The sequence below is a fragment of the Balaenoptera borealis genome (genome assembly GCF_965194805.1).
Source record: "Balaenoptera borealis genome assembly, chromosome: X".
NCBI classification, from domain to species: Eukaryota; Metazoa; Chordata; class Mammalia; order Artiodactyla; family Balaenopteridae; genus Balaenoptera; species Balaenoptera borealis.
Genome location: NC_138881.1, coordinates 58,281,815 through 58,303,297, shown reverse-complemented (window position 1 = coordinate 58,303,297; position 21,483 = coordinate 58,281,815). Strand labels below are relative to the sequence as shown.

The 21,483-nt window shown below is 44.7% G+C and overlaps 2 protein-coding genes across 2 annotated transcripts in view; one reads left to right on the top strand and one right to left on the bottom strand.

Annotated features, from left to right (window-relative positions):
• Window positions 1–88: 88 nt before the first annotated feature.
• Window positions 89–16,330, bottom strand: ARR3 (arrestin 3; the record flags this gene model as incomplete). Its single annotated transcript, XM_082376208.1, has 13 exons — window positions 89–5,054; window positions 5,747–5,789; window positions 6,036–6,119; window positions 7,626–7,763; window positions 8,158–8,230; window positions 8,484–8,568; window positions 8,753–8,888; window positions 9,526–9,593; window positions 9,752–9,811; window positions 9,933–10,132; window positions 15,316–15,376; window positions 15,527–15,557; window positions 16,257–16,330. 13 exons carry the CDS (start codon window positions 16,328–16,330, stop codon window positions 4,539–4,541), a joined length of 1,569 nt encoding a protein of 522 aa, XP_082232334.1. The 3' UTR covers window positions 89–4,538.
• A 248-nt stretch (window positions 16,331–16,578) lies between these two features.
• Window positions 16,579–21,483, top strand: part of P2RY4 (pyrimidinergic receptor P2Y4) — a gene marked incomplete at its 5' end in the record, with an annotated part of 80,288 nt that continues 75,383 nt past the window's right edge. Inside the window, one exon of the mRNA XM_082376682.1 lies at window positions 16,579–16,690. The remainder of the gene's footprint in view (window positions 16,691–21,483) is intronic.

The following is a 21,483-nucleotide window of genomic DNA, read 5'->3' as shown; positions in this document are numbered from 1 at the left end:
TACTGATTGGGTGTTAAATGCCTTCGAGATAAAAATAAAAGCTCTTCCAAAGAGAGGAGCCACTAGAAGCAGCAGAGCAACACTATATGTACTTCACAATTATCTCTCTCAGAACATTAGGGAGACCCAGGAAGCTTATCTACAGTATAACTGAGGAATGGTATAGGGTGAGGGGGTACTGGAGGAAACAGTGCGCCTTCCCCCATGAGCTGTGGCCATTTCTCTGCAGGGGGCAGTATTAATATAGTTTTGTCTTTTCTTTTCCCAGATTCTTTCATCGGGAACATAAACTAAGGGAGAGGCTTAGATGCATTTCTTTTCAGGGACAGCAGTAAGAAATTGCTTCCCAATTTCCACCTGGTTGGTTGAGTAGTACTGACTGCTGATTTCCCCCTTGTCTTCACCCCAGCCCCCAAATAACCTTCTGCTATGTTCTTAGCAATCCATTGTTAGAGATTCCAGGCCACGCCTTATGCCATTTCCATTGGCATGCTCACAATACCCGTTCAGAATAGAAAGCTGTCTAATGAGGTACGGGGCGAAGTTGTACCCCATAATGAAAGTCCCGAATTTGCCTTGAAAGAATCCTGGGAAGCTTCAATATATATTTTGAGGCCCTTGCCCCCATTGAGTGATTCTATTGATCTGAGGTGGAGCCTGGATGTCTGAATTTTTATTTTTATTTTTTTTATTTTTTTGTACTTAAAGATCTCTTTATTCAAAGTCACAATACAATTATGTACATCAACTATACCTCGATTTAAAAAATCACAATACAATTAGGAGGCTGCCCCTCTGCACTTTCAGTGCCACTTCTACTCATGTTGCCACAGTTAACTCACTTTGCCACTCTACTCTCTTCTCTCCAAATTTTGCACAAACCAACCAATTTACTGACTCTGCGAAGCACTAATCACCCAGGGTTTCCATGCTTCTTTTTTGTTTGTAATGGATTTTAAAATAAGGCGAATAAGTCTTCAAATATGGGAGACAGTTCTAAATAGTAGTAGCATATCTCTGTGAGGAAGTTCTGGTTCTTCCTATGAATCCCACCCCAGCTCTGCTATGGTACCTCTTCTAGAGGCTCGGTGCTATTGTCAGGTAGCAACAGCCTAGTGAGCAGAGCTGGAGGTGCAATCAATCTAGCTGTCTCTGTTTCCCGGGAAATCCCCCCATATAGAATATATGCTCCTGTTTGCTCTGCTGCCCCCCAGTGGCCATCTGAGTAAGAAACTAGAGGCTGAGATACTTGCACAAAGGCATATTGGCTGAGTCTACTGAATGTTGAGGTCCAAGACTCTCCCAACTGTCTGTGGTTAAAAGGTTTTAAAACAACTCATCGAAGAAGTGTGGTAAACAGGGTAAAAAGTCCCAGCCAGGTGCCACGGGCCTAAGAGGCAAAAATCCTGCCCTAAATTGGTTCTTTGAGGTATTTAGAATGGTTCTGTGTTGGGGCACCAGCATGATGCAACTGCATTGTGGAGGCGTAGGTATAGCATGGAGAAGGTGCAAACAATAAGAGGCTGAGGTGAAAGGACCAGTCATTTATTGAGGGTGAGATAAGAAAACAGTGGAGAAGGAACTGTATCAATCTTTGAGGTATCCCAGCTGCTGTAGAACTGCATCCACTATAGATGTGTTTTAGCAGTCAGAGACGGCCAGGTGGGATTCCTGGACTCTGCCAGAACTTTCCACCCTGTAACTGTGAGAAGTGGTCAAGAGAAAGTGATAGCATTTTCAGGGGTTCCGTTTTACTCCTAAGCCTAGGAATTGAACAAGAGCTTAGTAAGTGGCCAAGTATTTAAACCATAAACATGAGGTTGGAGGAGAAGGACTGGTACTGGGAAGCCCAAATGCAGTAAGTTGATCATATTAGGCAGAGAGATAACCTAAGCTATCAACAGGAACAATGGTTTTTGATGCCTGACTCATTGGAGGGTTCCAGTTGGATTTCAGCACTGAAGTGTGTGGTAAGGAAGGAAAGTAATAAAGTGGCTGGGGTAAAATCTCAACTCCCAGGGGCATCTTCTAGGAGATACAGAAAAGGAATTTTTATCTTATGATCCCTTTCACTTAAAGGCAAACCAGGGAGCTGCTTTGGGCTAAAGTTAGTCCCATTTTCCCTTCAGTATCAGTCAGGCAGGAAAATTGGCCTGGCCATCAACTCAGCAAAGGAAGTTTGCCTTCTCTGCTTGTACCCTCCCTACCCCAGCAAAGCTGGGAGAAAGGATACTCTCGTCTTCCTTCAGTGGAGAGGAATTACCTCTGAAAGTGAGGGCAGAAGCCATGCTATGGAATAGCCGTGTGTGTGTGTGTGTGTGTATGTGCAAAAGAAAGAAAAAAGGTCAGGTTTAGAGATATGATTCCAGGCCTCTGCACTGCATGATGGGGAGATGAACCTTACCCCCACCCCACGATAGGACAAGCCAAGGTTATCCAAAAGAATAAGCAGTGGTGAATTTGGCACTGGTCTCAATAAACATCACATTGAGGTCTCTGGATTTTTCTTCTGCCTCCTCGGTAGAGACTTGTCTGGACAAATGAGAAATGATACAAGGGACCAGATAGTGGTAAGACCCCCTTCTGACCTAGAGTTAGTGGATGGGGATAGATCCTCCTGAGGTGTAAAGATGCATCCCTAGGACCAGGAACCCTCGAAGCCCTGAACCCATGACCTTTCTGATCCCTGGCACAGGTAACTCCTCCCAAGTAAATAGAGCACAGTAGACCCTCCCCATTGGGATTGAGCTCTAGGTATGCCAGAAGCAGTTGCAGTTACACCTTTCCTTTTGTTGTTCAGATCAATCTTGTTACCCACCAACATGATGATGATATATTCTGCCTGTACATCTTCTACCCACTTATCTGTTTCCTTGAAAAAGTTGATGTCTACAGGACAATGTGTTGCAGAGAGTTGAAACATTTAGTAGATATTTGGCGAAAATAACGTACCTGTCTTTCTCTCTCCTAGTCTTTTTTTTTTTTTCTTATACACTAATGCTTGTATTTTTTTATCCTCTCTGCTAGTCTTACCAACCTCTCTATTGCTTCCCTCAATCCCCTTTTCAAGTAAAACATGGCATAACTCCCACTTGTGATGTCATAGACAACCACAGCAATAGTTGAATCATGAATGTTGCTAGAATTAGGCTGCAGAAGGTCTCCTGGCCAGCTGCATTCCATAGCTGCAGCTGAACCTGCATAAAACAAATGTTTAGAAAGAAGGTGGAGAAAGATAGAAAAGAAACTAGCTTTTTAAAGGCTAGAACTTAATAAAGGCATAAAAAAAGTCAAGGAAATTAGGTTCCTGAAAAGTGGCTGCTATGGCCACAAACCAGGTGCCTACCATCCTAGTACAGGTCCGATCTCAATACACTATTTTGATTAAGGAAGACCCTACAGAGCAGCAGATTTAAGGATTCAAGGCTACTTGGACTTTGTTACAGCTGGAGATTAGATGAGGACAGACAGAATAAGAAACAGCACAGGATTTGGTAGTTTGGGGAGGTTTCACATTTTATTTCTCCTTCTTTATCCACAGGTAATGTGGGGTGGTGCTACCCTACTGTGATGAATAGGCCTAAGTGATTGAGGTACCGGATTAGTGGCATGAGAGTGAACACTCACTATTCAGTCCTCCAAGTACATGATCTTAGAAAGTCAATTCCAAAGGTCGCCTGCAAACCCCTCCTCTACCCCCAATACCAGGCAGTATTAGACCCAGAAGTGGAGAATAGCCCTTGAAAAGTGTTCTGGCTCAGCTTTTCAACACTTACAATAGATAGCTTTGAGGAGAAGAATCCCCGGGTAAGTTGACCAAAGAAGGGGGCAAAAATGTACTGTGTGATGCCTTGGCGGTGGGCTCACCCAGCAGGCGCCTTCGAAGCTGTTGTACGTAAAGTGGGTGATGATAAGTAGGCCAAGTGTCACCCTGGGCGAGGAGGAAATTGATTCCCCAGAGAACCCCCCATTCCATTCGATACCATCACACCTTCCTGTTCCCAGAGCCCAACCCAGACCCCCGCTGCTCTGACCCCCAAGGATTGCAGGGTTTGGATTTGCGCAGAGACTGGTGCTTGGGTGCCTCGGCTGTGGGCCTTCTGGTGTGCTGTGTGCTTGGCAGGTGGGTGGCACTTGCTGCCTGGGGTCACATGGCACTCTGTCCAACCATCAGCGTCGCCCTCAGGCCTGGTCTCAGGGCCATGTCCCCTCAGGCGCTGCCCGCAGCTCCGAGGTGGGAGTGGGATAGTTGGGGGTGGGGGCAGAGGTGGCCAGGGCTCAGAAGGAAAGCTGAAGGACTCACAGGGTGGGTGGCCTTGACAGAGGGAAGTCAGGGTTGTTTAGAGGAAAAGCACGTGCTGCAGGAAATCTAATCACTGATGTGGGGTGGCGGGTGGGGAGGTGGCTCATTCTAGGTAGTTCCATTACCCTCCTCCAGGAGGAGGAGATACCAAAGCGATCAGTGGGCACGTCTGGACAAGCTGATTTATTAGAGTGTTGCAGTGGGGCTTCCACACAGAGGCACCCGAGCCAGGCGCTCAGCTGCCCTCGTCCCCCTCGGCCGCCAAAGCCTCCTGGCTCTCCTCTCTGCCGGGCTGCTGCTGAGTGAGCTCCTCGATGACTATATCCTCAGAGCTTGAAGAAGCAGCAGAGGGAGATGGAGGGTTAGGAACAGCTGTCTGAGCGTCTTCCACATCCACTCCCGTTTCCTGATCCCAGAGAAGTGATCCCTTCCCTGCTTTCCAACTCCGATCCTCACCCCCTCTCAGCTGCCCCTGCCCCACTTGGATCACACTGGCTTGTTTCCTTTGTTCCCTCCCCAGTCTGCCAACACAAAAGCCCCCATGAGGGCCGGAGGGGAAATAAGAATGGAGGGTGGGAAGGAGGGAAGGGATGGGAGAATGAAAGACGGGAGAAGTTAGGGTGAGGAGGTGCGGGGGGAAGGAAAAAGAAAACTGGAAGGGATGAGGGGGAAGGACGATTGGGAGAAGAGCAGGAGGTGGAGGGCGGGGGACGCAAAAAGGTAAAGAGTGGGGTGTATGAAAAGCACTGAACTATGACACGAAGCTAAACCATACGTTTCCACTGCACACCTATTGAAAGCAACACTCCAGGGAAGCTTTTATCCATTTCCATCGTCATAAAATGGAGAGTGGCAGTGGGGAAAGGGGGGCGAGGTTTCCAGGCCTCACATTTTCTTACCTAGCGGCCTCTGTAGCAAGCATGGAGAGGGAAGGAAATATGGATTGAAGCTGATAAGTTCCCTGAAGAAATGTCTTGTTACTCATTCCTCTCCCTTTTTAACCCTCTCCCTCCCATATACACAATACACACACACACACACACACACACACACACACACACACACACACACAACTTCCCCTGAAAACCTAGACACCCAACCTACCTATTGCTATTCAATCTCTACCCAAACTGCCAGTCCTCGATTCATGAGATCAGAACTGCTTGGTCCCCAACCCTCGGGACCACTGTTCCTGTGAGTCCCACCTGGTCACTCACCGTTCGATGGCTTTGGATGCATCAGGATCAAGGGCAGCTCCACGCCAACATCACTGCAAGGATCCCAAGGTAGAGTTACAGATTTCCCTCCAAGGCCACCCCCTGAACCTCTCTCCCTCAATTTTTCAGTCCTGGGATGCCCTTAGATTCTCCCATGTCATTCTTTTGGTCTCCTGATCGCATCCTCCCCTTCTTGCCCCAGTTCCCCCTCCCCACAGTGTCTTACCTGGCTGTCAGGTCGCCTAGGATGCTGAGGGTAGAATGACACCCTAAAATTAACAGCTGGAAATGGTTAGTAGCAACCTAATTTTGCAGGGGAATGAAGGATTGTAAGGCCAACTCAACCACAGAATGGGTTTCTGGAAGGGAAGGTGGCTTGTTCGTGGAGCTCACAGGTTTGGGAAACTGGTCCAGGAGAAGGGGTGGGGAATAGCTTGAGTGGGTCAGTCCAACTGGGAGGAAAACAGAAGTGGCTCCCCAGCCCCTGCCCAGACAGACCCTGCACTCTCACTCACCCTCCACAGGACACCATCAGGTTGACTCTGACTTTGTAGGACACCAGGATCCCCAGCAGCTCCTTGTCCATTCCTGGTCGAAGACTGGAGGTGGTAGTATTCATTGTTGTGTGTTTGGAGGGGAGGGGCTGGGGGTTAATTCATTCAGTGCACCTTTTGTTATCTGACAGGTCTCCCAGGCTCTGATCTCCTACTCATTGGGACCACATTTCTGTTCCTCAGATCCAGTTTTACCAGGTCACCCTCTGCTCAGGAGCCTACCTCTCTGAATATAACTACTACACTGCTTGGCTTTCATGACCCTTAACAATCTAACCTTCCTGCCCTAACTCCCTAACACCTGGGATACAACCTAAGCGGACCCATGCTCTCTCCATGCTCAGAACGTGCCATGCAGATTCCTACCTTCTAGCCTTTGCCCAGGCTATGTTCCCAACCCGGAACACTCTTTTCTTCCTCTCTTGCTATCCAGATCCAACACCTTCTTCAAGCTCTAGCTCCTTCTGTCTCCTCTAGGAAGCCCTCTCCAGCTATGCTGGCTTCTATTAACTTCTATCGGATTTATAGTCTGAACCACACGTACTAACATTTAACTGTTAGATTGCATTTAAATTCCTCTTTGTTCTCCGTTTAGGCTGTAAATTGACTGAAGGCAGAGACTGTCTTAAACGTCTTTGTATCCTCCCACATTGCTTAGCATAGGAATAAGCATGTAACAGGTGTTCAATGAAAACCCACTGATTGAAAAATAAGGCACAGAAAGCTATATGATCTTGGGAAAGTCTCTTCATTGCCCTGGGATGCTGATCCCCTATCTGTAAAATAATGCTGTTTGTATGATTTCTCAGGCTCTTTCAAGCAATAATAGTCCATAGCTACATGATCGATAAGGCATAGGGAAAGGCAGTGGGAATTAATGCTTGTTAGATGGTGGCAGATGGCTTTTGGTGGGAGACACATCTTACACTAGGGCCTCCAAGTGTTAGGCATAGGACCAAATGAATGATTTGATAGAATTATATCAAGTCCTATCATATTTTTCTTCTTTTTGTCCTCTTTTCTCTCCATTTCTCATCCGTCTTCCATTGAACTTCTATCTTGACTAGAGAGTAGCTGCTGTAGAGATCGCAGTGTTAGAGCCAGATGACATGTGATAGAATCTTTTCCACCTCTGCCACTTATTAGCTATGCAAGCTTGGACAAGGTCCTTTATCTCTCTGAGCCTCAGGGTCGTTAAGTGTAAAGTAGAATAAGAATACATATCCAGCCTACTTTAATGGGATTCTTATGAAGATAACAGTACCATACGTTAAGACCTTTATGAGCTGTAAAATATTATACAACATAAGGAATTTTTCCTTTCCACTTTTTCCTTTCTTGTTGCCTATGACCTAAGCCTGCCATTGGTCCCATGGGTATTATTTAGCTTACTGTTGGCCCTCTTGCCTGGAGGCAGCTCTGAACACTGACCTAGGGACATTTTTAAAAACAGGTAGGCTTCATTGAAGGTGAAGCCTCAGAACTGTATATATAGCACACAGAATGGGTTGGGGGTAGAAAATGAAGGTTGGGAGTTACATTTGAGCTTACATCGTGCTAGAGGCCAGATTGGTATCACCATGCTTGAATTTGCCATCCAGTGCCAGGCCCTGTTTCTGGCAGTTGGCAGCCAGGAGTGGGGTTACTGCAAAGCTCTTGGAGAAGGTGGAGTTAGCAGCTATAGTCTCCCTTTCAAAGGAAAAGAAGAGATGAACTTAAGCTAGGCTTGCCAACTAAGTGATTCTCATTCCCAAGAATTTTTTGCACGATTCCACGAAACTACTGGAGTATCCAAGAGAGCTGGCATGTCTGACTGTGGAGAGTGGGAACAATTCACTCTGGTGGGAAATCCTTATGCCTCTGCCCTCTCTCAGGACTTGATGATCCTCTTGTGGTATCCCCCCTCCAGCTCTCTTGAGAATCCCTCCCTCTTTCCACATCAACCCTCACCTTGATGTTCCTCAGTCCTGGGCTCTTCTCCACTTCCTTCTTTCCCCAACCCCCTCCTCTGCCTCCAGACCCCGGCCCTCTTCCCACCACCCTATCCCTTGGCTCTCTGACCCAGGCCCCAGCGCCAGCTCACATGAACTCCTGAACGAACACAGTCTTGGTGTACTTGTCTAGTGAATACAGGACGACATCTGTGATCTGGTCAACTGAAGAGCCAGGAAAAACACATGACTACAATTAGTCAGTCATCCTCGAGACCCCAACTTGCTGCCCTTGTACACGGGCACACTACTCACGATATACTAAGATGTGCATATGGACAAACAGAGATACGTGTTCTGATAAGCCTGCAATGGAGGGAAAGCCTAGATGAATGCAGACTGGGTAAGTGGGGCAGAGTTCTGGAAAAAGACTTCTGGATTTGGGACCAGGTGCAGGGGGATAGGAAAAGAAGCTCACCTGAAATCTTGATCTTTTTGATGACCTTGTTGGTGCAGTTGTTGATGGAAACGTTGACAGTGATGGGTTTGCCGTAGTAGTGAACCTGAAGCAGGAGGAGAGGCCCATTATAAGACTGGAGGGAGAACACACAGATCAAGACCTAGAATTTGTTTCCTCAGTGCTTTTGCCACCCTGGCTTCCACCCTTGTCTTCCCAAGTAGGAGATCAATGAAGAAAGGGTGTCAGAGGGGGTGCATGGTAGGGGGCAGGAAATGGGGGTCACAAACCTCCCTGTCCATCCAGGCCTGGAGTTGTAGGGGCTGAGCTGACAGAAGGAAGCGGCGAACAGTCTGGGCCCAGGGGCCAGGGCCTGGCTCCAGGGGTGCAAACTGGATTTTCCGAATCACCAGCCGCACAGAGTCTCTAAGTAGAGGCCAAGGGGACAGCCAGAATGTCTCCTTAGGACTCACAGACCTTTCTCATGCCAACCCCATAGCCCAGTCCTTGCTTGGGGAGGGGAGGTGGTGGAAGGCCTCTGTCAGAGAACTCCTCTGGACCCTCAAGGTAGGTATCTAGACCACAGGTCAGCAAGCTATGGCTCAGTGGCCAAATCTGGCCTGCTGCCTGTTTCTGTATGGCCCGCAAACTAAGAATGGTTATTACATTTTATAATGGTTGAAAAAAAATCCACAATAATATTTCATGACATGTGGAAATTATGAACATTTCAAATTTCAGTGTCCATAAATAAAGCCATGCTCGTTCATTTACGTACTGCCTATGGCTGTTTTCACGCTACAGTGGCACAGCTGAGTAGTTACAACAGAAACTACATTGCTCACAAAGCCTGAATATTTCTTTTTTGGCCTTTTACAGGAAAGTTTGCTGACCCTTGCCCTAGAGCAAAGAAGAGAAGTCAGAGGGGAATCAGAACTGGGCATCTGAGTTGGTGGTGACGGTACTACAGACGTTAGAAGTAGGGCTGTTTCTGTCCTGAGAGCAAGATCTGTTTTCTGACGCAGGCTGGAGGCAGGGATTTTGGAGAGGACCAAAGAAATACCTCTTGGAGACTTTCTCCTCCAGGTTTTCAGCACAGAAACTCTTCACTTCAAAGTCAACACCACAGGCCTGCAAAGGGGCAGGAGCAAAAAGAACTCATTTCTGACACTACCCCTCCATTCCTCATGGGTTTATAAGGAAATGTCTGATCCCGTCCCTTAGCTGTCCCTTTCTCTAGTCTTGTCCATTTATCCCCCTGTCCCTCTTTCTCAGAACCCAGACCTCACCTTTCCTGTATCATCAGGACCTGGCTGCAGTGTCACCGAACAGGGCAGGTTGACAACCATCTAAAAGATCAGAAGGAGGTCAGCCAACAGAAGAAACAGGGACCCCTTTCCTCTGTTCTCCTTCTTTAGCTTCCTTTCTTAATCTTCCCTGGAAGCCTTACCCAGGACTTGGGGTCAGTACCTGCAGGGTAAAAGGGTAGGCATTGTCCCCCAGCTTGTGCAGCAGTCGCTCCTGCAGGACTGTGAGGGGCCCCTGGGGGCTGCTGTGCTCAGCTGGGACCACTTGCTGGACCTGTACATACAGATCTTTGCAGAACATCAGACCAATCACATCCAAGTCATCATGGCCATAGCGAAAGGCACACGTCAACATGACAAACACTGCAGGCAAAGGAGGAAGAGAGTGACCTGTCAGACCTGAGGAGGAAAGGAGATCTTAAATAGCTCAGAGGAAGACATGGAGAGACAATGTAATATGATCAAAACAGTATGGCCATAAAGAAAAGGATCAATACATTTGACTATAGTAAAATTTAAAACTTCTTTACATTAAGAGTCTTTATAAATAATGAAACAAGCAAAAGCCTGAGAGGAAATATTTGCAACACATATAACAAACAAAAGTTTAGTGTTCGTAATATATAAAGAACTCCCACAAATCAGTAATAAAAATATAAACAGCCCAATATAAAAGTGTGCAAAGTTTATGAATAGGCTCTGCACAGAAGAGCAAAACGGAATGGCCAATAAGGTATGAAAACATGTCCAGTCTAATAATAATCAGATAAGTGCAAATTAAAACCATAATGAGAGGACTTCCCTGGTGGTCCAGTGGTTAAGGCTCCGTGCTCCCAATGCAGGGGGCCTGGGTTCGATTCCTGTTCAGGGAACTAGATCCCACATGCCGCAACTAAGAGTTCACATGCCGCAACTAAAAGATCCTGCATGCTGCAACTAAAAAAAGAATCCCGCATGCCACAACGAAGATCCTGCGTGCCGCAACTAAGACCCAGCACAGCCAAATAAATAAGTAAATAATTTTTAAAAACCCACAATGTGATAACACTTCACACCCATCATATTGTCAAAAACTTTTAAGTCTGACAGCACTATGTGTTGAGCAGTGCTCCAGATGTGGAGCAATAGGGTTCATTACACACTGTGGTGGGAATATACATTAGTACAACCACATTTTTTTTTTCTGTCAGAGTCCCTAGGTTTATTTATTTATTTATTTATTTCTGAAGGCAATTCAATTAATGAGGAAACCAGTAAGATGTTAAGACTGATACAAGAGAAAATTCAAGGACCTGGAGATTTGTAGTTGGTCAAAGGAATGCAGAAAAAAATTTGCTAACAAGTGAGTACAACCACTTTGGAAAACTGTTGGGCACTATCCAGTAAAGCTGAATCTGCTCATATCTTATGACCTAAGATTAATTTAGAGGAAGTCTTGCTCATGTCTGTAAGGAGATACCTATGAGAATGTTCATTGCGTCAATGTTTGTCATAGCATAAGATTGGAAATGATTTAAATATCTATCCATGGGAGAATGGGTAAACAGTTGTGGTACATTCATATCATGGAATACTAAACTGAGGTTAAAATGAATGAACTAAACTCCATGTATTAACATGGTTAAGTCTCAAAAACTATTGAGTAAAAAAAGCTAGCTGCAGGATGATATGCACAATCTGATACCATGTACATAAAGTTGAAAAGCATGTAGAACAGTACCAAAGTTGCTCACTGATATATAAATATAGAGTAGAAGTATAGAAACATCATGGGAATAATAAACATCAAATTCAGGATAGTAATTATCTGCGGTGGAGGCAGGAAGAAAAGGAGGGAGGGAGGAAGGAGTATGGGATTAGGGAAGGATACACAGGAGACTTCAGTTTGATTCTGTAATTCTTTTTAAAGCTAGGTGGTGAGTACAGGGTATTCATTACATCATTCTCTAGGGTCAGAATACTTGGGCTTGAATATGACTTGCATAAATCCCTCGACTTGTGTGAGGCTCAGTTATTTCACCTGTCAATAATAGGACTGCACTGAGAGCTCTACATATGTTATTTGGACCTCACAATAATCCTCTGAAGTATTATTATCTCCACTTTACAGGTAGAGAAAATGAGCTCAGAGCAGCTAAGTGACAGCCCAGGATTTCAACTCAGGCCTGACTCCAAAGTCCAGACTCGTACGTGCCCAACTTAACTCATAGGATGGTTGTAAGGAGTTGATGTATGTGAAATCCCTTTGGAAATTTAAATTAGATGTGGATGATGATGATGATGATCATGGGAATATTAGAAAAGTGGAACAGTTATAAATGAACTTATACATTGCAGATAGTACCTAAGATTAGGGGCAAATAGAAAGTCACTTGAGTGCACTAGTGGTGTGGGATGGGGTACAGAAAGATATCTGTCCAAGGACAGTGACAGAGACTGAGGGAAGGAAAGATTTAGAACAGAGGTGGGGAATCTTACTTTTAATCAGGAGCCCTGACCCAAAGAAAACTACCAAGAGCCACACACTAGTAGAAAGCAACTCATTTTTGTATTTTTAAGAGATCAAAATATCAAACAGCCAAATTATCTGCTTTTAAAATTACGAGCAAGCAAAGAAAATGAATCTATATTCAAAAGACACAACAAAGACTGAAAGTAATGATAATGGTAGTGTTTATAATGACTGGGGCAATGGGCAGCCTCATACCCTGCAGGAGGGAGAGTTAATTGGTACAACCATTTTGAAGGGCAATTTGGCAATAGAAACCTTTAAAAATGTGTGACTGCCCTTTGGCCATTCATTCCTTTTCTAGGCATTTAGTCTAAAGAAATAATTGGACAAGTATGAAAAGAAATACATACAAGCATGTACTTTATGGGGTTGTTTATCATAGCAAAAAATGTCCAATGATTGAAGTTGGCTAAATATATTATGGTACACCCATACAATATACTACTAGGCAACTTAAAAGTTTATAGATTTTTACATATTGCATAGGTAAAAAAGATTAGAAAATGTTATTTATAGTATAGCATTTTTAATAAAAATATAGATATTTTTGCTCAGAAAATATGAATAAATATGAAGTGAAATATTAGTGATTATCTCTGGGTGAGAGGATTACAGTCTTTTTCTCCTTCATCTGTACTTTCTAATATTTCTACAATGAAGACAAACTTAACAATTTCCAAAAGAGACAACAAATTAAATTCACCTTGGTTCCCAATTATGCCAATAAAAGTGGGAGAAGGGAGAGAGAAAGAAAAGGAAAGGAAAGAGGGGGCAAAGGAAAAGAAAAAACAGAGAAGATGAGAAAAAGAGGAAAAGAGGTGGCTGGAAGGAAGCAAGGGAAGGGAGGAAATGAAAGAGATGAGAAATAAGACAGAAAAAGATCAGGCGAGGCCAGGCAGAAGGGTATCTAATAGCCCCCGAAGTAAAGGTGTTAATCAGATGAATTGTTCTGTCACATTCCGCTGTGGCATGTGGGGAGGGCATCACTCCACCCCCAAGATCTTATTGGCTCTCTGGCAGTTTAGAATCATCCTTTTTTTAGTGTGTTAGGAAATAGCTTGTTTTTATTTTTTTAAAATTCAACATCTATTCTAAAGTTATTAATTTATATTTATGTTTATTATATAAACAATACATATTAATTGTATGGCAATCAGAAAACACAAAGAGAATCAAAGCCCTGCCATCATACATCATATTCCAGAGATAACTGCTGTTAATTTCTGTTGCATTTGCTTCCCAACTTTATTTCTATAATTAAACATAAGGCCACCTTAGCTACTGACTTCTCTCTCATTGCCTTTTTGAAATGAAACATTTTATTTTGAGATCATCACATGCAGTTGTAAGAAATAATACAGAGAGATCCCACATCGATTTTTGTTGAACCACACTTCATTCGCACAACCGCATATGTTGCCCTACAACCAGCCTTTTTCATTCAAGGTGTAGCGTAAGCATATTTCACATCAACAAATGCACCTCAAAAGAAAAAAAAGCATATTTGAAAATATGATGCAAATAAGATTATCTTCATAAAAGTAACAAAACATATAAAGTAGCTAAGGAATAAACTTAAATATATACAACTTAAATGAATAATAACATAAAACTACTAAGGGACATGAAGAAGATTAGAATTAAAGGAAAAAACACATCTTATTCCTGGATTGACATGCATTTTTTCAACTAAAGATTTCATTCTGTAGGTTGTTCTGAAGACTTTGTAGGACTGTGAAAAAATGATATAGGTTTTAGAACTACAGAGTAATTGAGAGTCTTAAATAAGTTGGTTAATTTACTGGCCATACCCCAAAGTTCCTCTGATATTTAAAACTGGGTGGACTGCTTATCTGCACTGTTTAATCTGAGCGACTAAGTCTGGTTTATTCCACAATATCTAAAGGTTACATCTGAACTAGTATTCATCAATTTGTTCTGAGCCTTTTTCAAATCAAACCCAATTTTCAGTCTAATTGGATCACAGAGTAAGAATTAAAAGAAAAAAAAGTGGCAAAACAATATTTCAGTGTAATCTGGATCTATAATACTGTGGCCAGAGCAATGTCGCTTGCTGTTACTTGCTGTAGTTATTGTTTGTTTCTTTGTTTGGGATTTTTTAAATGTGAAAAATGGGTTTCCCTACACAAAGGAGATATGGAAAGACATATGCAATTGAAGGAAAAAGCAAATGCAAAGTGGCAGGCTGAAGGTCACATCCACCTTATGGAAATATAAAGTTTTTTGATATATCCAGGCCTTTAAAAGTCTTTTAATTAGTTACCAACATTTGAAAATCAGGAAATTTGCATTAAAATATGGATTTCTGGTGTACTGGATCTTTCCATGGGCAGTCTAAGCAAGAGGCACCAACAACAGTAATGGAGAAAATCCGAAATTTTAGAAAAAAACTTAATTTCAGCACACATGTAAATTTTGTGTGATCTCGAAAAACAAAATTTCATGTATGCTTTAGAAATATATCTATTTTGAATATCATTTGGGAAAGGGGCACTAGAATCTTTTCAGACTTTGGGCCTCTCAAGGTCGTAGTCTGAGCTTCGTTTCCAGTTCCTCTTTAACAATCGGAAAATCTGGCCACACTGGGCTGAAATTCCCAGTGGTTAGCCTCCACCAGACAAGACATTCACAGTTCCCACTACTTTTATATTTTCTTATACCCCTCTGGTCCACTCGTCCACTCCACTCCTTCAGGCTACTTGTCTGGCATGTGTGACATTTTAGGTTAGGGTCCCTGGCACATACACAGACCAACAAGGATTTTTACTTACTCTTTCGACCTTTTAAGTAATCAGGGTCAACCAGGACTACACCATCTGTGGAGAGGGGGAGAGATGGCCCTCTGGTCAGGAAAGGTCCTCAGACTATGAAACAGAAGTTGACCCCTGAATGGTTCCTCCTATTTTTCTCTTTAATTGGCCTCCTCCTCTGCATGGTCCTTTCTTGGCTTTCTTTTACTCCCTCACTCCCATTCCCTTCTCCCCAGGCTCTTTCCCTTTTTGGACTCACTGACCAATGGGTTCCACCATGTCCACATGGTCCACGAAGTCCCGTTTCCCCAAGTAGATGGAGAGCTGTTGTGGAACAACCTCCCATGTTATTCTCATAATCATCTTTGAATGGATTCCCCTGAAGCCCCCAACCCAAACCCCTGAGACCTTGAAGGACGTACCCACCTATCCCTTTTGCCCTCTCATTTGCCCAGCTGGGCCAGGTTCTCTCACCTTGCCATTGGAGCAGGTCTTCTTAAACACCCTATGAGGAGAAAATCAGAGGATAGGGAGGGGGATTGGAAGAGAAGGGAAGAAGAGAAGAAGAGAAAGGGAAGTGGGGAGACAAGGAAATATTTCTAGGATTAGAAGAAGAGGCCCAGGGACTTCCCTGGAGGTCCAGTGGTAAAGAATCTGCCTTACAATGCAGGGGAGGCAGGTTCGATCCCTGGTCAGGGAACTAAGATCCCACATGCCTTGGGGCAACTAAGCCTGTGTGCCACAACTACTGAGCTCTCTGGCCTCAACAAGAGAGCCTGAGTGCCACAAGCTACAGAGCCCACGCACTCTGGACCCCGTGTGCCACAACTACAGAGCCCATGTGCCCTGGAGCCTGCACTCCACAACTGGAGAAGAGAAAACCCACACACCACAACTAGAGAGAAGTCCGTGCGCCACAACCAAGATTCCGCGTGCTGCAACTAAGACCCAACGCAGCCAAAAATAAATAAAATAAAATAAATAAATAAATAAATAAATCTTACTGGTGGGATTGGGGAGGAGCTGGAAAAAAAAAAAAGAAGAGCCCCAAGGAAAGCGAAATGACACAAAGGTGGAGGCAGTTGGGATAGAGTCCAAGACACAAGTTGGGGAGAGGTTGCAAACCCCTCCACCCCAAAGGCAAGTACTTGGGTTTGGGTAAGTGACAAGTCACAGAATCAGAGAATTAGGAGTTCTTACTTACCTGGATATGTTGGCCATGGCATTGATGTTGAGCCTTTTCTGGCAAAAGGGAAAGAAGGAGGAAGGCTCAATCATTTGGTCCCTATTCTCCTTACCTGGCTCTGGTATACCATCCAGACACACCTAGTGTGATGTAACCTTTTCTTCTTAGATAGACACCTCACCACCATCCACGCCTCCTATTCTCCCTCCTGCCAAGGTTACTTATTCAGCCATAATCTCAACTATCCTGGACATGGGAAAAAACCTTCTGTAGTTTTCACGAATTGTTGATTAACCATACTGTCTATTCTCCAGAAAGAGTGAGGCTTTTTGAAATAGCTGGGGCACTCTTGAGAGCCTTTTGAGAGAAGAAATTTGTCTGGAGAAAGGCCTGCATCCAGGAAAGTATGAGGAGAATTGGACTGGATGAGGCTGAACATCACCTGGCACATGGTAGGCACCAAGACATGTTCGTTAGATACATGAATGAATGAATGAATGAATGAACAAAACCCAGACTCTGGCTTTGCTCCTGCAATGGATTCTGAGCCTGAGTTCACCTCACGGTGGCCTTAACACTCAGGTAAGAAAGGAGAAAGGTGTGGGAGAGAAAAGGTTGGTACCCTCATGCTCCTGGTTGTTGGTGGCAGAAACCTGTATGGAGGTTGAAAGCCTTCCTTGAACCTATTCATCACTCACATCACCCTCCCCAGATTTTCCCACCCTTATCTCCATCCATGTCCCCAGGTGCTAAGCCTTGGAGTAGGGATACTTAGAGAGAGGAAGACGTCTCTTTAATGCTTTTCTTTGATGCATATTAGATCTGGCTTGAGGGGTGAGCTTAGGGGAGCTTCCAGAGGTCTCTCCCAGGGTCTCTCAGCCTGAGTGCCTGTCAGTTGTGTCGGGAAAGGTGCCCTTCAAGTGCTTCTTGATATATTGATGGGGGTGCTAAGGGCAGGGGATATGGGACCTAGTATGGGCTGGAAATAGAGGACTTTGGACTATTACCTGGAGAGGAAGATGAAGCTCACATCCGTCTCCAGCTCTGGTCACTATGCTCGCCTCCCCAACCTCTTATACCCAAGGTCCTCTGAGTTTTTAGATTGGTGGGGGTCAGGAGAGAAGAATAGGGTTCTGTGGGGGGCATGAAATACTGCTTTATAAATAGCGCAGGTGCCAAGAGTTTGGAAAGCAGATTAGTGGCTAAAAGATTAGTGGCTAAAAGATTAGCAGGCTCTTGCTGCTGGGACAGGGCGGGAGTCAGGGGTTGAATCTGATGGTGTTAAAGTCAGGGGAGCTTGAGAAAGGGAAATACAATGTTTTGGCCTTGTGAGGCCTTGAACCTGAGGACCAGGATCAAAGGGGACTCTGGGATATTAAAAGAAAAGCAATGTGAGGGATAGAAATAGGAGGGCTCAAAGTATAGGCCTTTGTGATTCTGAAAGGAGAGGCTTGTGTCATATTCCAGTCTTTTTATATCTCTTGATCAACTATTACAGGCCACACAAAAGCCAAGTGTATGGGAAAGAGCACCCCTTCCCCAGCCCCCCACTACTTGGGACTTGGGACTCTTGAAGTGATGTTTAGAGACCCGATTATCCCAGCTTATGTGCACAGCAGGAGTCAATCTCCCGTACATGGGGGTGGGGTAGGGCAGGGGAGGCTGAGTGTGTTGAGCTGTGTGCACATGTCTGTGAGCCTTGAACTTCTTTTCTTGTTGGAGAGGAAGGTAACAAAGGATCCTTGGCCCAGGGGCAGGTTCTCTGGGCAGGATGTTGCCTGTGGAGGGAAAAAGCAATTGACATCTATATCACCCCCACCTGAAGTAAACCTTTCCTGCCCCCCAGCTCTTGACACTCTCCAATCCCTAAAACTAAGTCCACGCTATAGGCTCTAAGCAGCTTCGCTCGCCTCATATGACCACTCATGGAATTAGAGATATTTCTGTCCTGCAGCTGCCAGGACCCCCCACAATGGTAGCAACAAAAGTAATCTTCCTTTCTTGGCTGTCCTTCCCATAGGACCTAGGCCCAGGCTTCATGGACATGGGGGATGTAGAGATGGGATATGCAAGCTCTGGGGATACAGGACCCTACACCACCTCACCTCACCATAGTGCCGGCTGCGCTTTAGTATCTATCCGTAGATGCAGCCCTCAGCCCTCCACAACAGCATGTCCGTTCCTCAGAGGGTGACTATGTCCGTGGCTCAGGGGGCTGGGCCTTCCCTATCTCCCACTCCCCACTGTGGGCACTGGAGAGCTAGCTGTCCTATAATCTCTTTGCCCAAATAACCGGGTTAGCCTTTGCCATTCCTTGTTAGTATGCATCCCAGGGCCTTGGCTTTTAGTCATTGTGACTCTTTCCTTCTCAGGGATTTTCAGCTACAGGTAGAAGCCCAGACTCTGCGGAGAAGGTTGGTGTCTATGGAGGAGGTGAAAAGTCAGAGTGAATGTACTTTTGGATTAGCCTTCAACCCATTTTTGTCTTCAGACCCACACTTGAAGCTTAGCCCCTCTTTCAACTCAGGTCCATGGTACTCTCAACAGGAAGTAGATCTGGTAGACCTTTAATTCATTATTATGATTGAACTTAAATCATTCTCTCTTTTCCTGGAGTATGTGCATTTCTTGCCAGAGGTATAATTTAGCAAAAGTAAAATGCACAAATTTTAATTGCACAGCTTGATGAATTTTTACCTACTGTGGAAGGCTGAATAATGCGCCCCCAAGGATATCAGGTCCTAATCCCTGGAACCAATAAATGTTACCTTATATGGCAAAACATGGACTTTGCAGATGTGATTAAATTTAGGATCTTGAGAGGGGAAGACTATTTTGGATCATCCGGGCGGGCCCTAAATGTAATCACTAGTCTGTTTATAAGAGGGAAGCAGAGGGATATAGAGGGAGATTTAACTGCAGAGACAGAAGGCAATATGAGGACTGCAGCCAGATGTTATGCTCTGGGCTTTGAAGATGGAGGAATGCAGCTCTAGAAACTGGAAAAGGCAAGGACACAAATTCTCCCCTATAGTCCCTCATGGTTGCAGGGTGGCTGTCACAGTTCAGGCATAGCCCTGCTGATACCTTGATTTTGGCACAGTGAACCTGATCTTGGACTTCTGACCTCCAGAACTGTAAGAGAATAAATGGTGTTTTAAGGCACCAAGTCTGTGGTAATTTTTTACAGCAGCAATAAGAAACTACTACACCTATGTATACATACATGTAACCACCACCCAGATCAAGATATAGAACATTTCTAGCTCCCCAGAAAATTCCCTTGTGTCCCTTTCCAGTTAGTAGTCTCCCAAAGAGAGACACCATAGTTTTATTTTGATCAAGAGTATTTGCATTTTATGAGGAGGCAAGAGTAAGAAGGCAAAGGAGTGCATCTCTAAAGGGGAAGTGTCTGGCCCCTGTGATAGATTGATGGGAGAGGTATCTTCAGGTCCTTACCCACCCTCACTCTGCACACCCCAGTGATATTCCCAACCAGCCCTTCCAGTTTGGAAGTGATGACCGGATAGCTGAGTGAGGAAGGGCTGGTTATTCCATAAGGCATCTTAGCAGACAGGATTGTTTATCAACTCAATAGGCATCTCTCCCTTCCTTCTTGTGGGCAGAATCCCCACTTTTTTATGTACCCCACCCTCCTCCACCTGGCTCTCTGCTCCTCTCAGCCAGTCATGGTCATTTCATCCTCTTTGCCGGTGGTTGGTTTAGTTATAGGCATGATGAAACTCAGCCCACTGAGACATGAGGGGAAGCATGCTAGGGAGATTCTGGGAAAGGTTTCCTGAGTGATAAAAATAAACACACAGGAAGAGAGGCCTTCCTCTCCTTTTGTCAATGGTATTTCCATGTTTGGATACAATGCCTAAAATGCAACAGCCACCTTGTGACCATGAGAGTTGCTGAGCAGCAGGCTGAGGGGTGCAGATCAGAAAGATGGAAAGAATCAGGATTTTTTTAATGACATTGTTGAACTGTTGAATTAATCAACTCTAAAGCTCCCTGCTCCTGGACTTAGATGCTAGATAATACATTTCCTTATTTTAAAGTCAACTGAGTTGGCATTTTCTGTTATTGCAGCTGACAACATACCAGCAGACTTAAGTGGGATCTGCACAATGGCACTGGCTCAGTGCGGGAGGATGGAGAGGAGGCAGACAAATCAAATGGTAGAAGCAGAGACTTCTCCTGCTGTCCTAGGTACCGGACACAGTGGTACTGGTCTCTAGTCTAAAGTTGTTAACAGCCTTGTTGGAGATAAAGAACAGACATTTAGAAAGACTAAAAGGGAACACTACAGAAAAGACACCTGGACAACACTAACTTGGGTACAATTATATGGAACCAGTCACTTTCCCATGATTTTATTAGTAAATTTGGATTGTCCAGGATTTCAGGTTACTGCTCCTTTCCATCAAGCCTGTGGGGATTGTCTTATTCCACTCCACACTGCACCTTACTTTCAGCAGGCGACCTCGTCTTTTCACTTCATAAAGAAAACCTAGGCAATTGAAGAGAAATTTTGATTGGAGGGAGATTTGTATGCTGGAATCTCATTGGTCATTATAATTATTCATAACTTGTAAGTTAAATCATGAGAGTGGATGGAGAGAGAGAGGGAGAGAAGGAGAGAGAAAGAAACAATGGAGGAATGGAGAAGGAGGAGAGGAGAGAAGAGATCTGGAAGTAAGCGTTGTGGAAGGGTCACATTTGGAGGAAGGAGGACAAAAAGGAGCCAGGGAAGGGGTCAGAAGGAACACCCAGAGTTATAGGAGAATCAGAGTAAAGTCACAGAAATGAAAGTGAGGAAGAGTTTCACAGGAGAGAGGGGTCTGGTCTGCAACCTTTCATAAGGCATGCATTCCTTTTGGCCCAGGTGACGTCAGCGAAAGCTAGCTTCTGGTTGGGGAATGTTGGGAGAGGTCTTTTCCTGAAGTAGCCACTGGGCGGCAGTGGTGGCAGTGTTGGCAGCTGCAGCTGAGTCCAGGAACTGGCAGAAACCTGGCAGAGCTAAACCAGCTTGAAGCAGTAGGAGCAGGAAGCTGGCTCCTGCTGGGGCTTCTCTAGTTTAGTGGACACTGGAATGTCCCCTTGAGTGTATGCCAAGCTTCAGATCACACTTGTCCTCCTCTGAAGAGGTCAGCTTCACCCCTGGGAGCAAAGTAAATAATACAAAGTACTTTATAGATTAGCAGCATTTTATGGTTTACAAAGTGTTTTCACATCTATT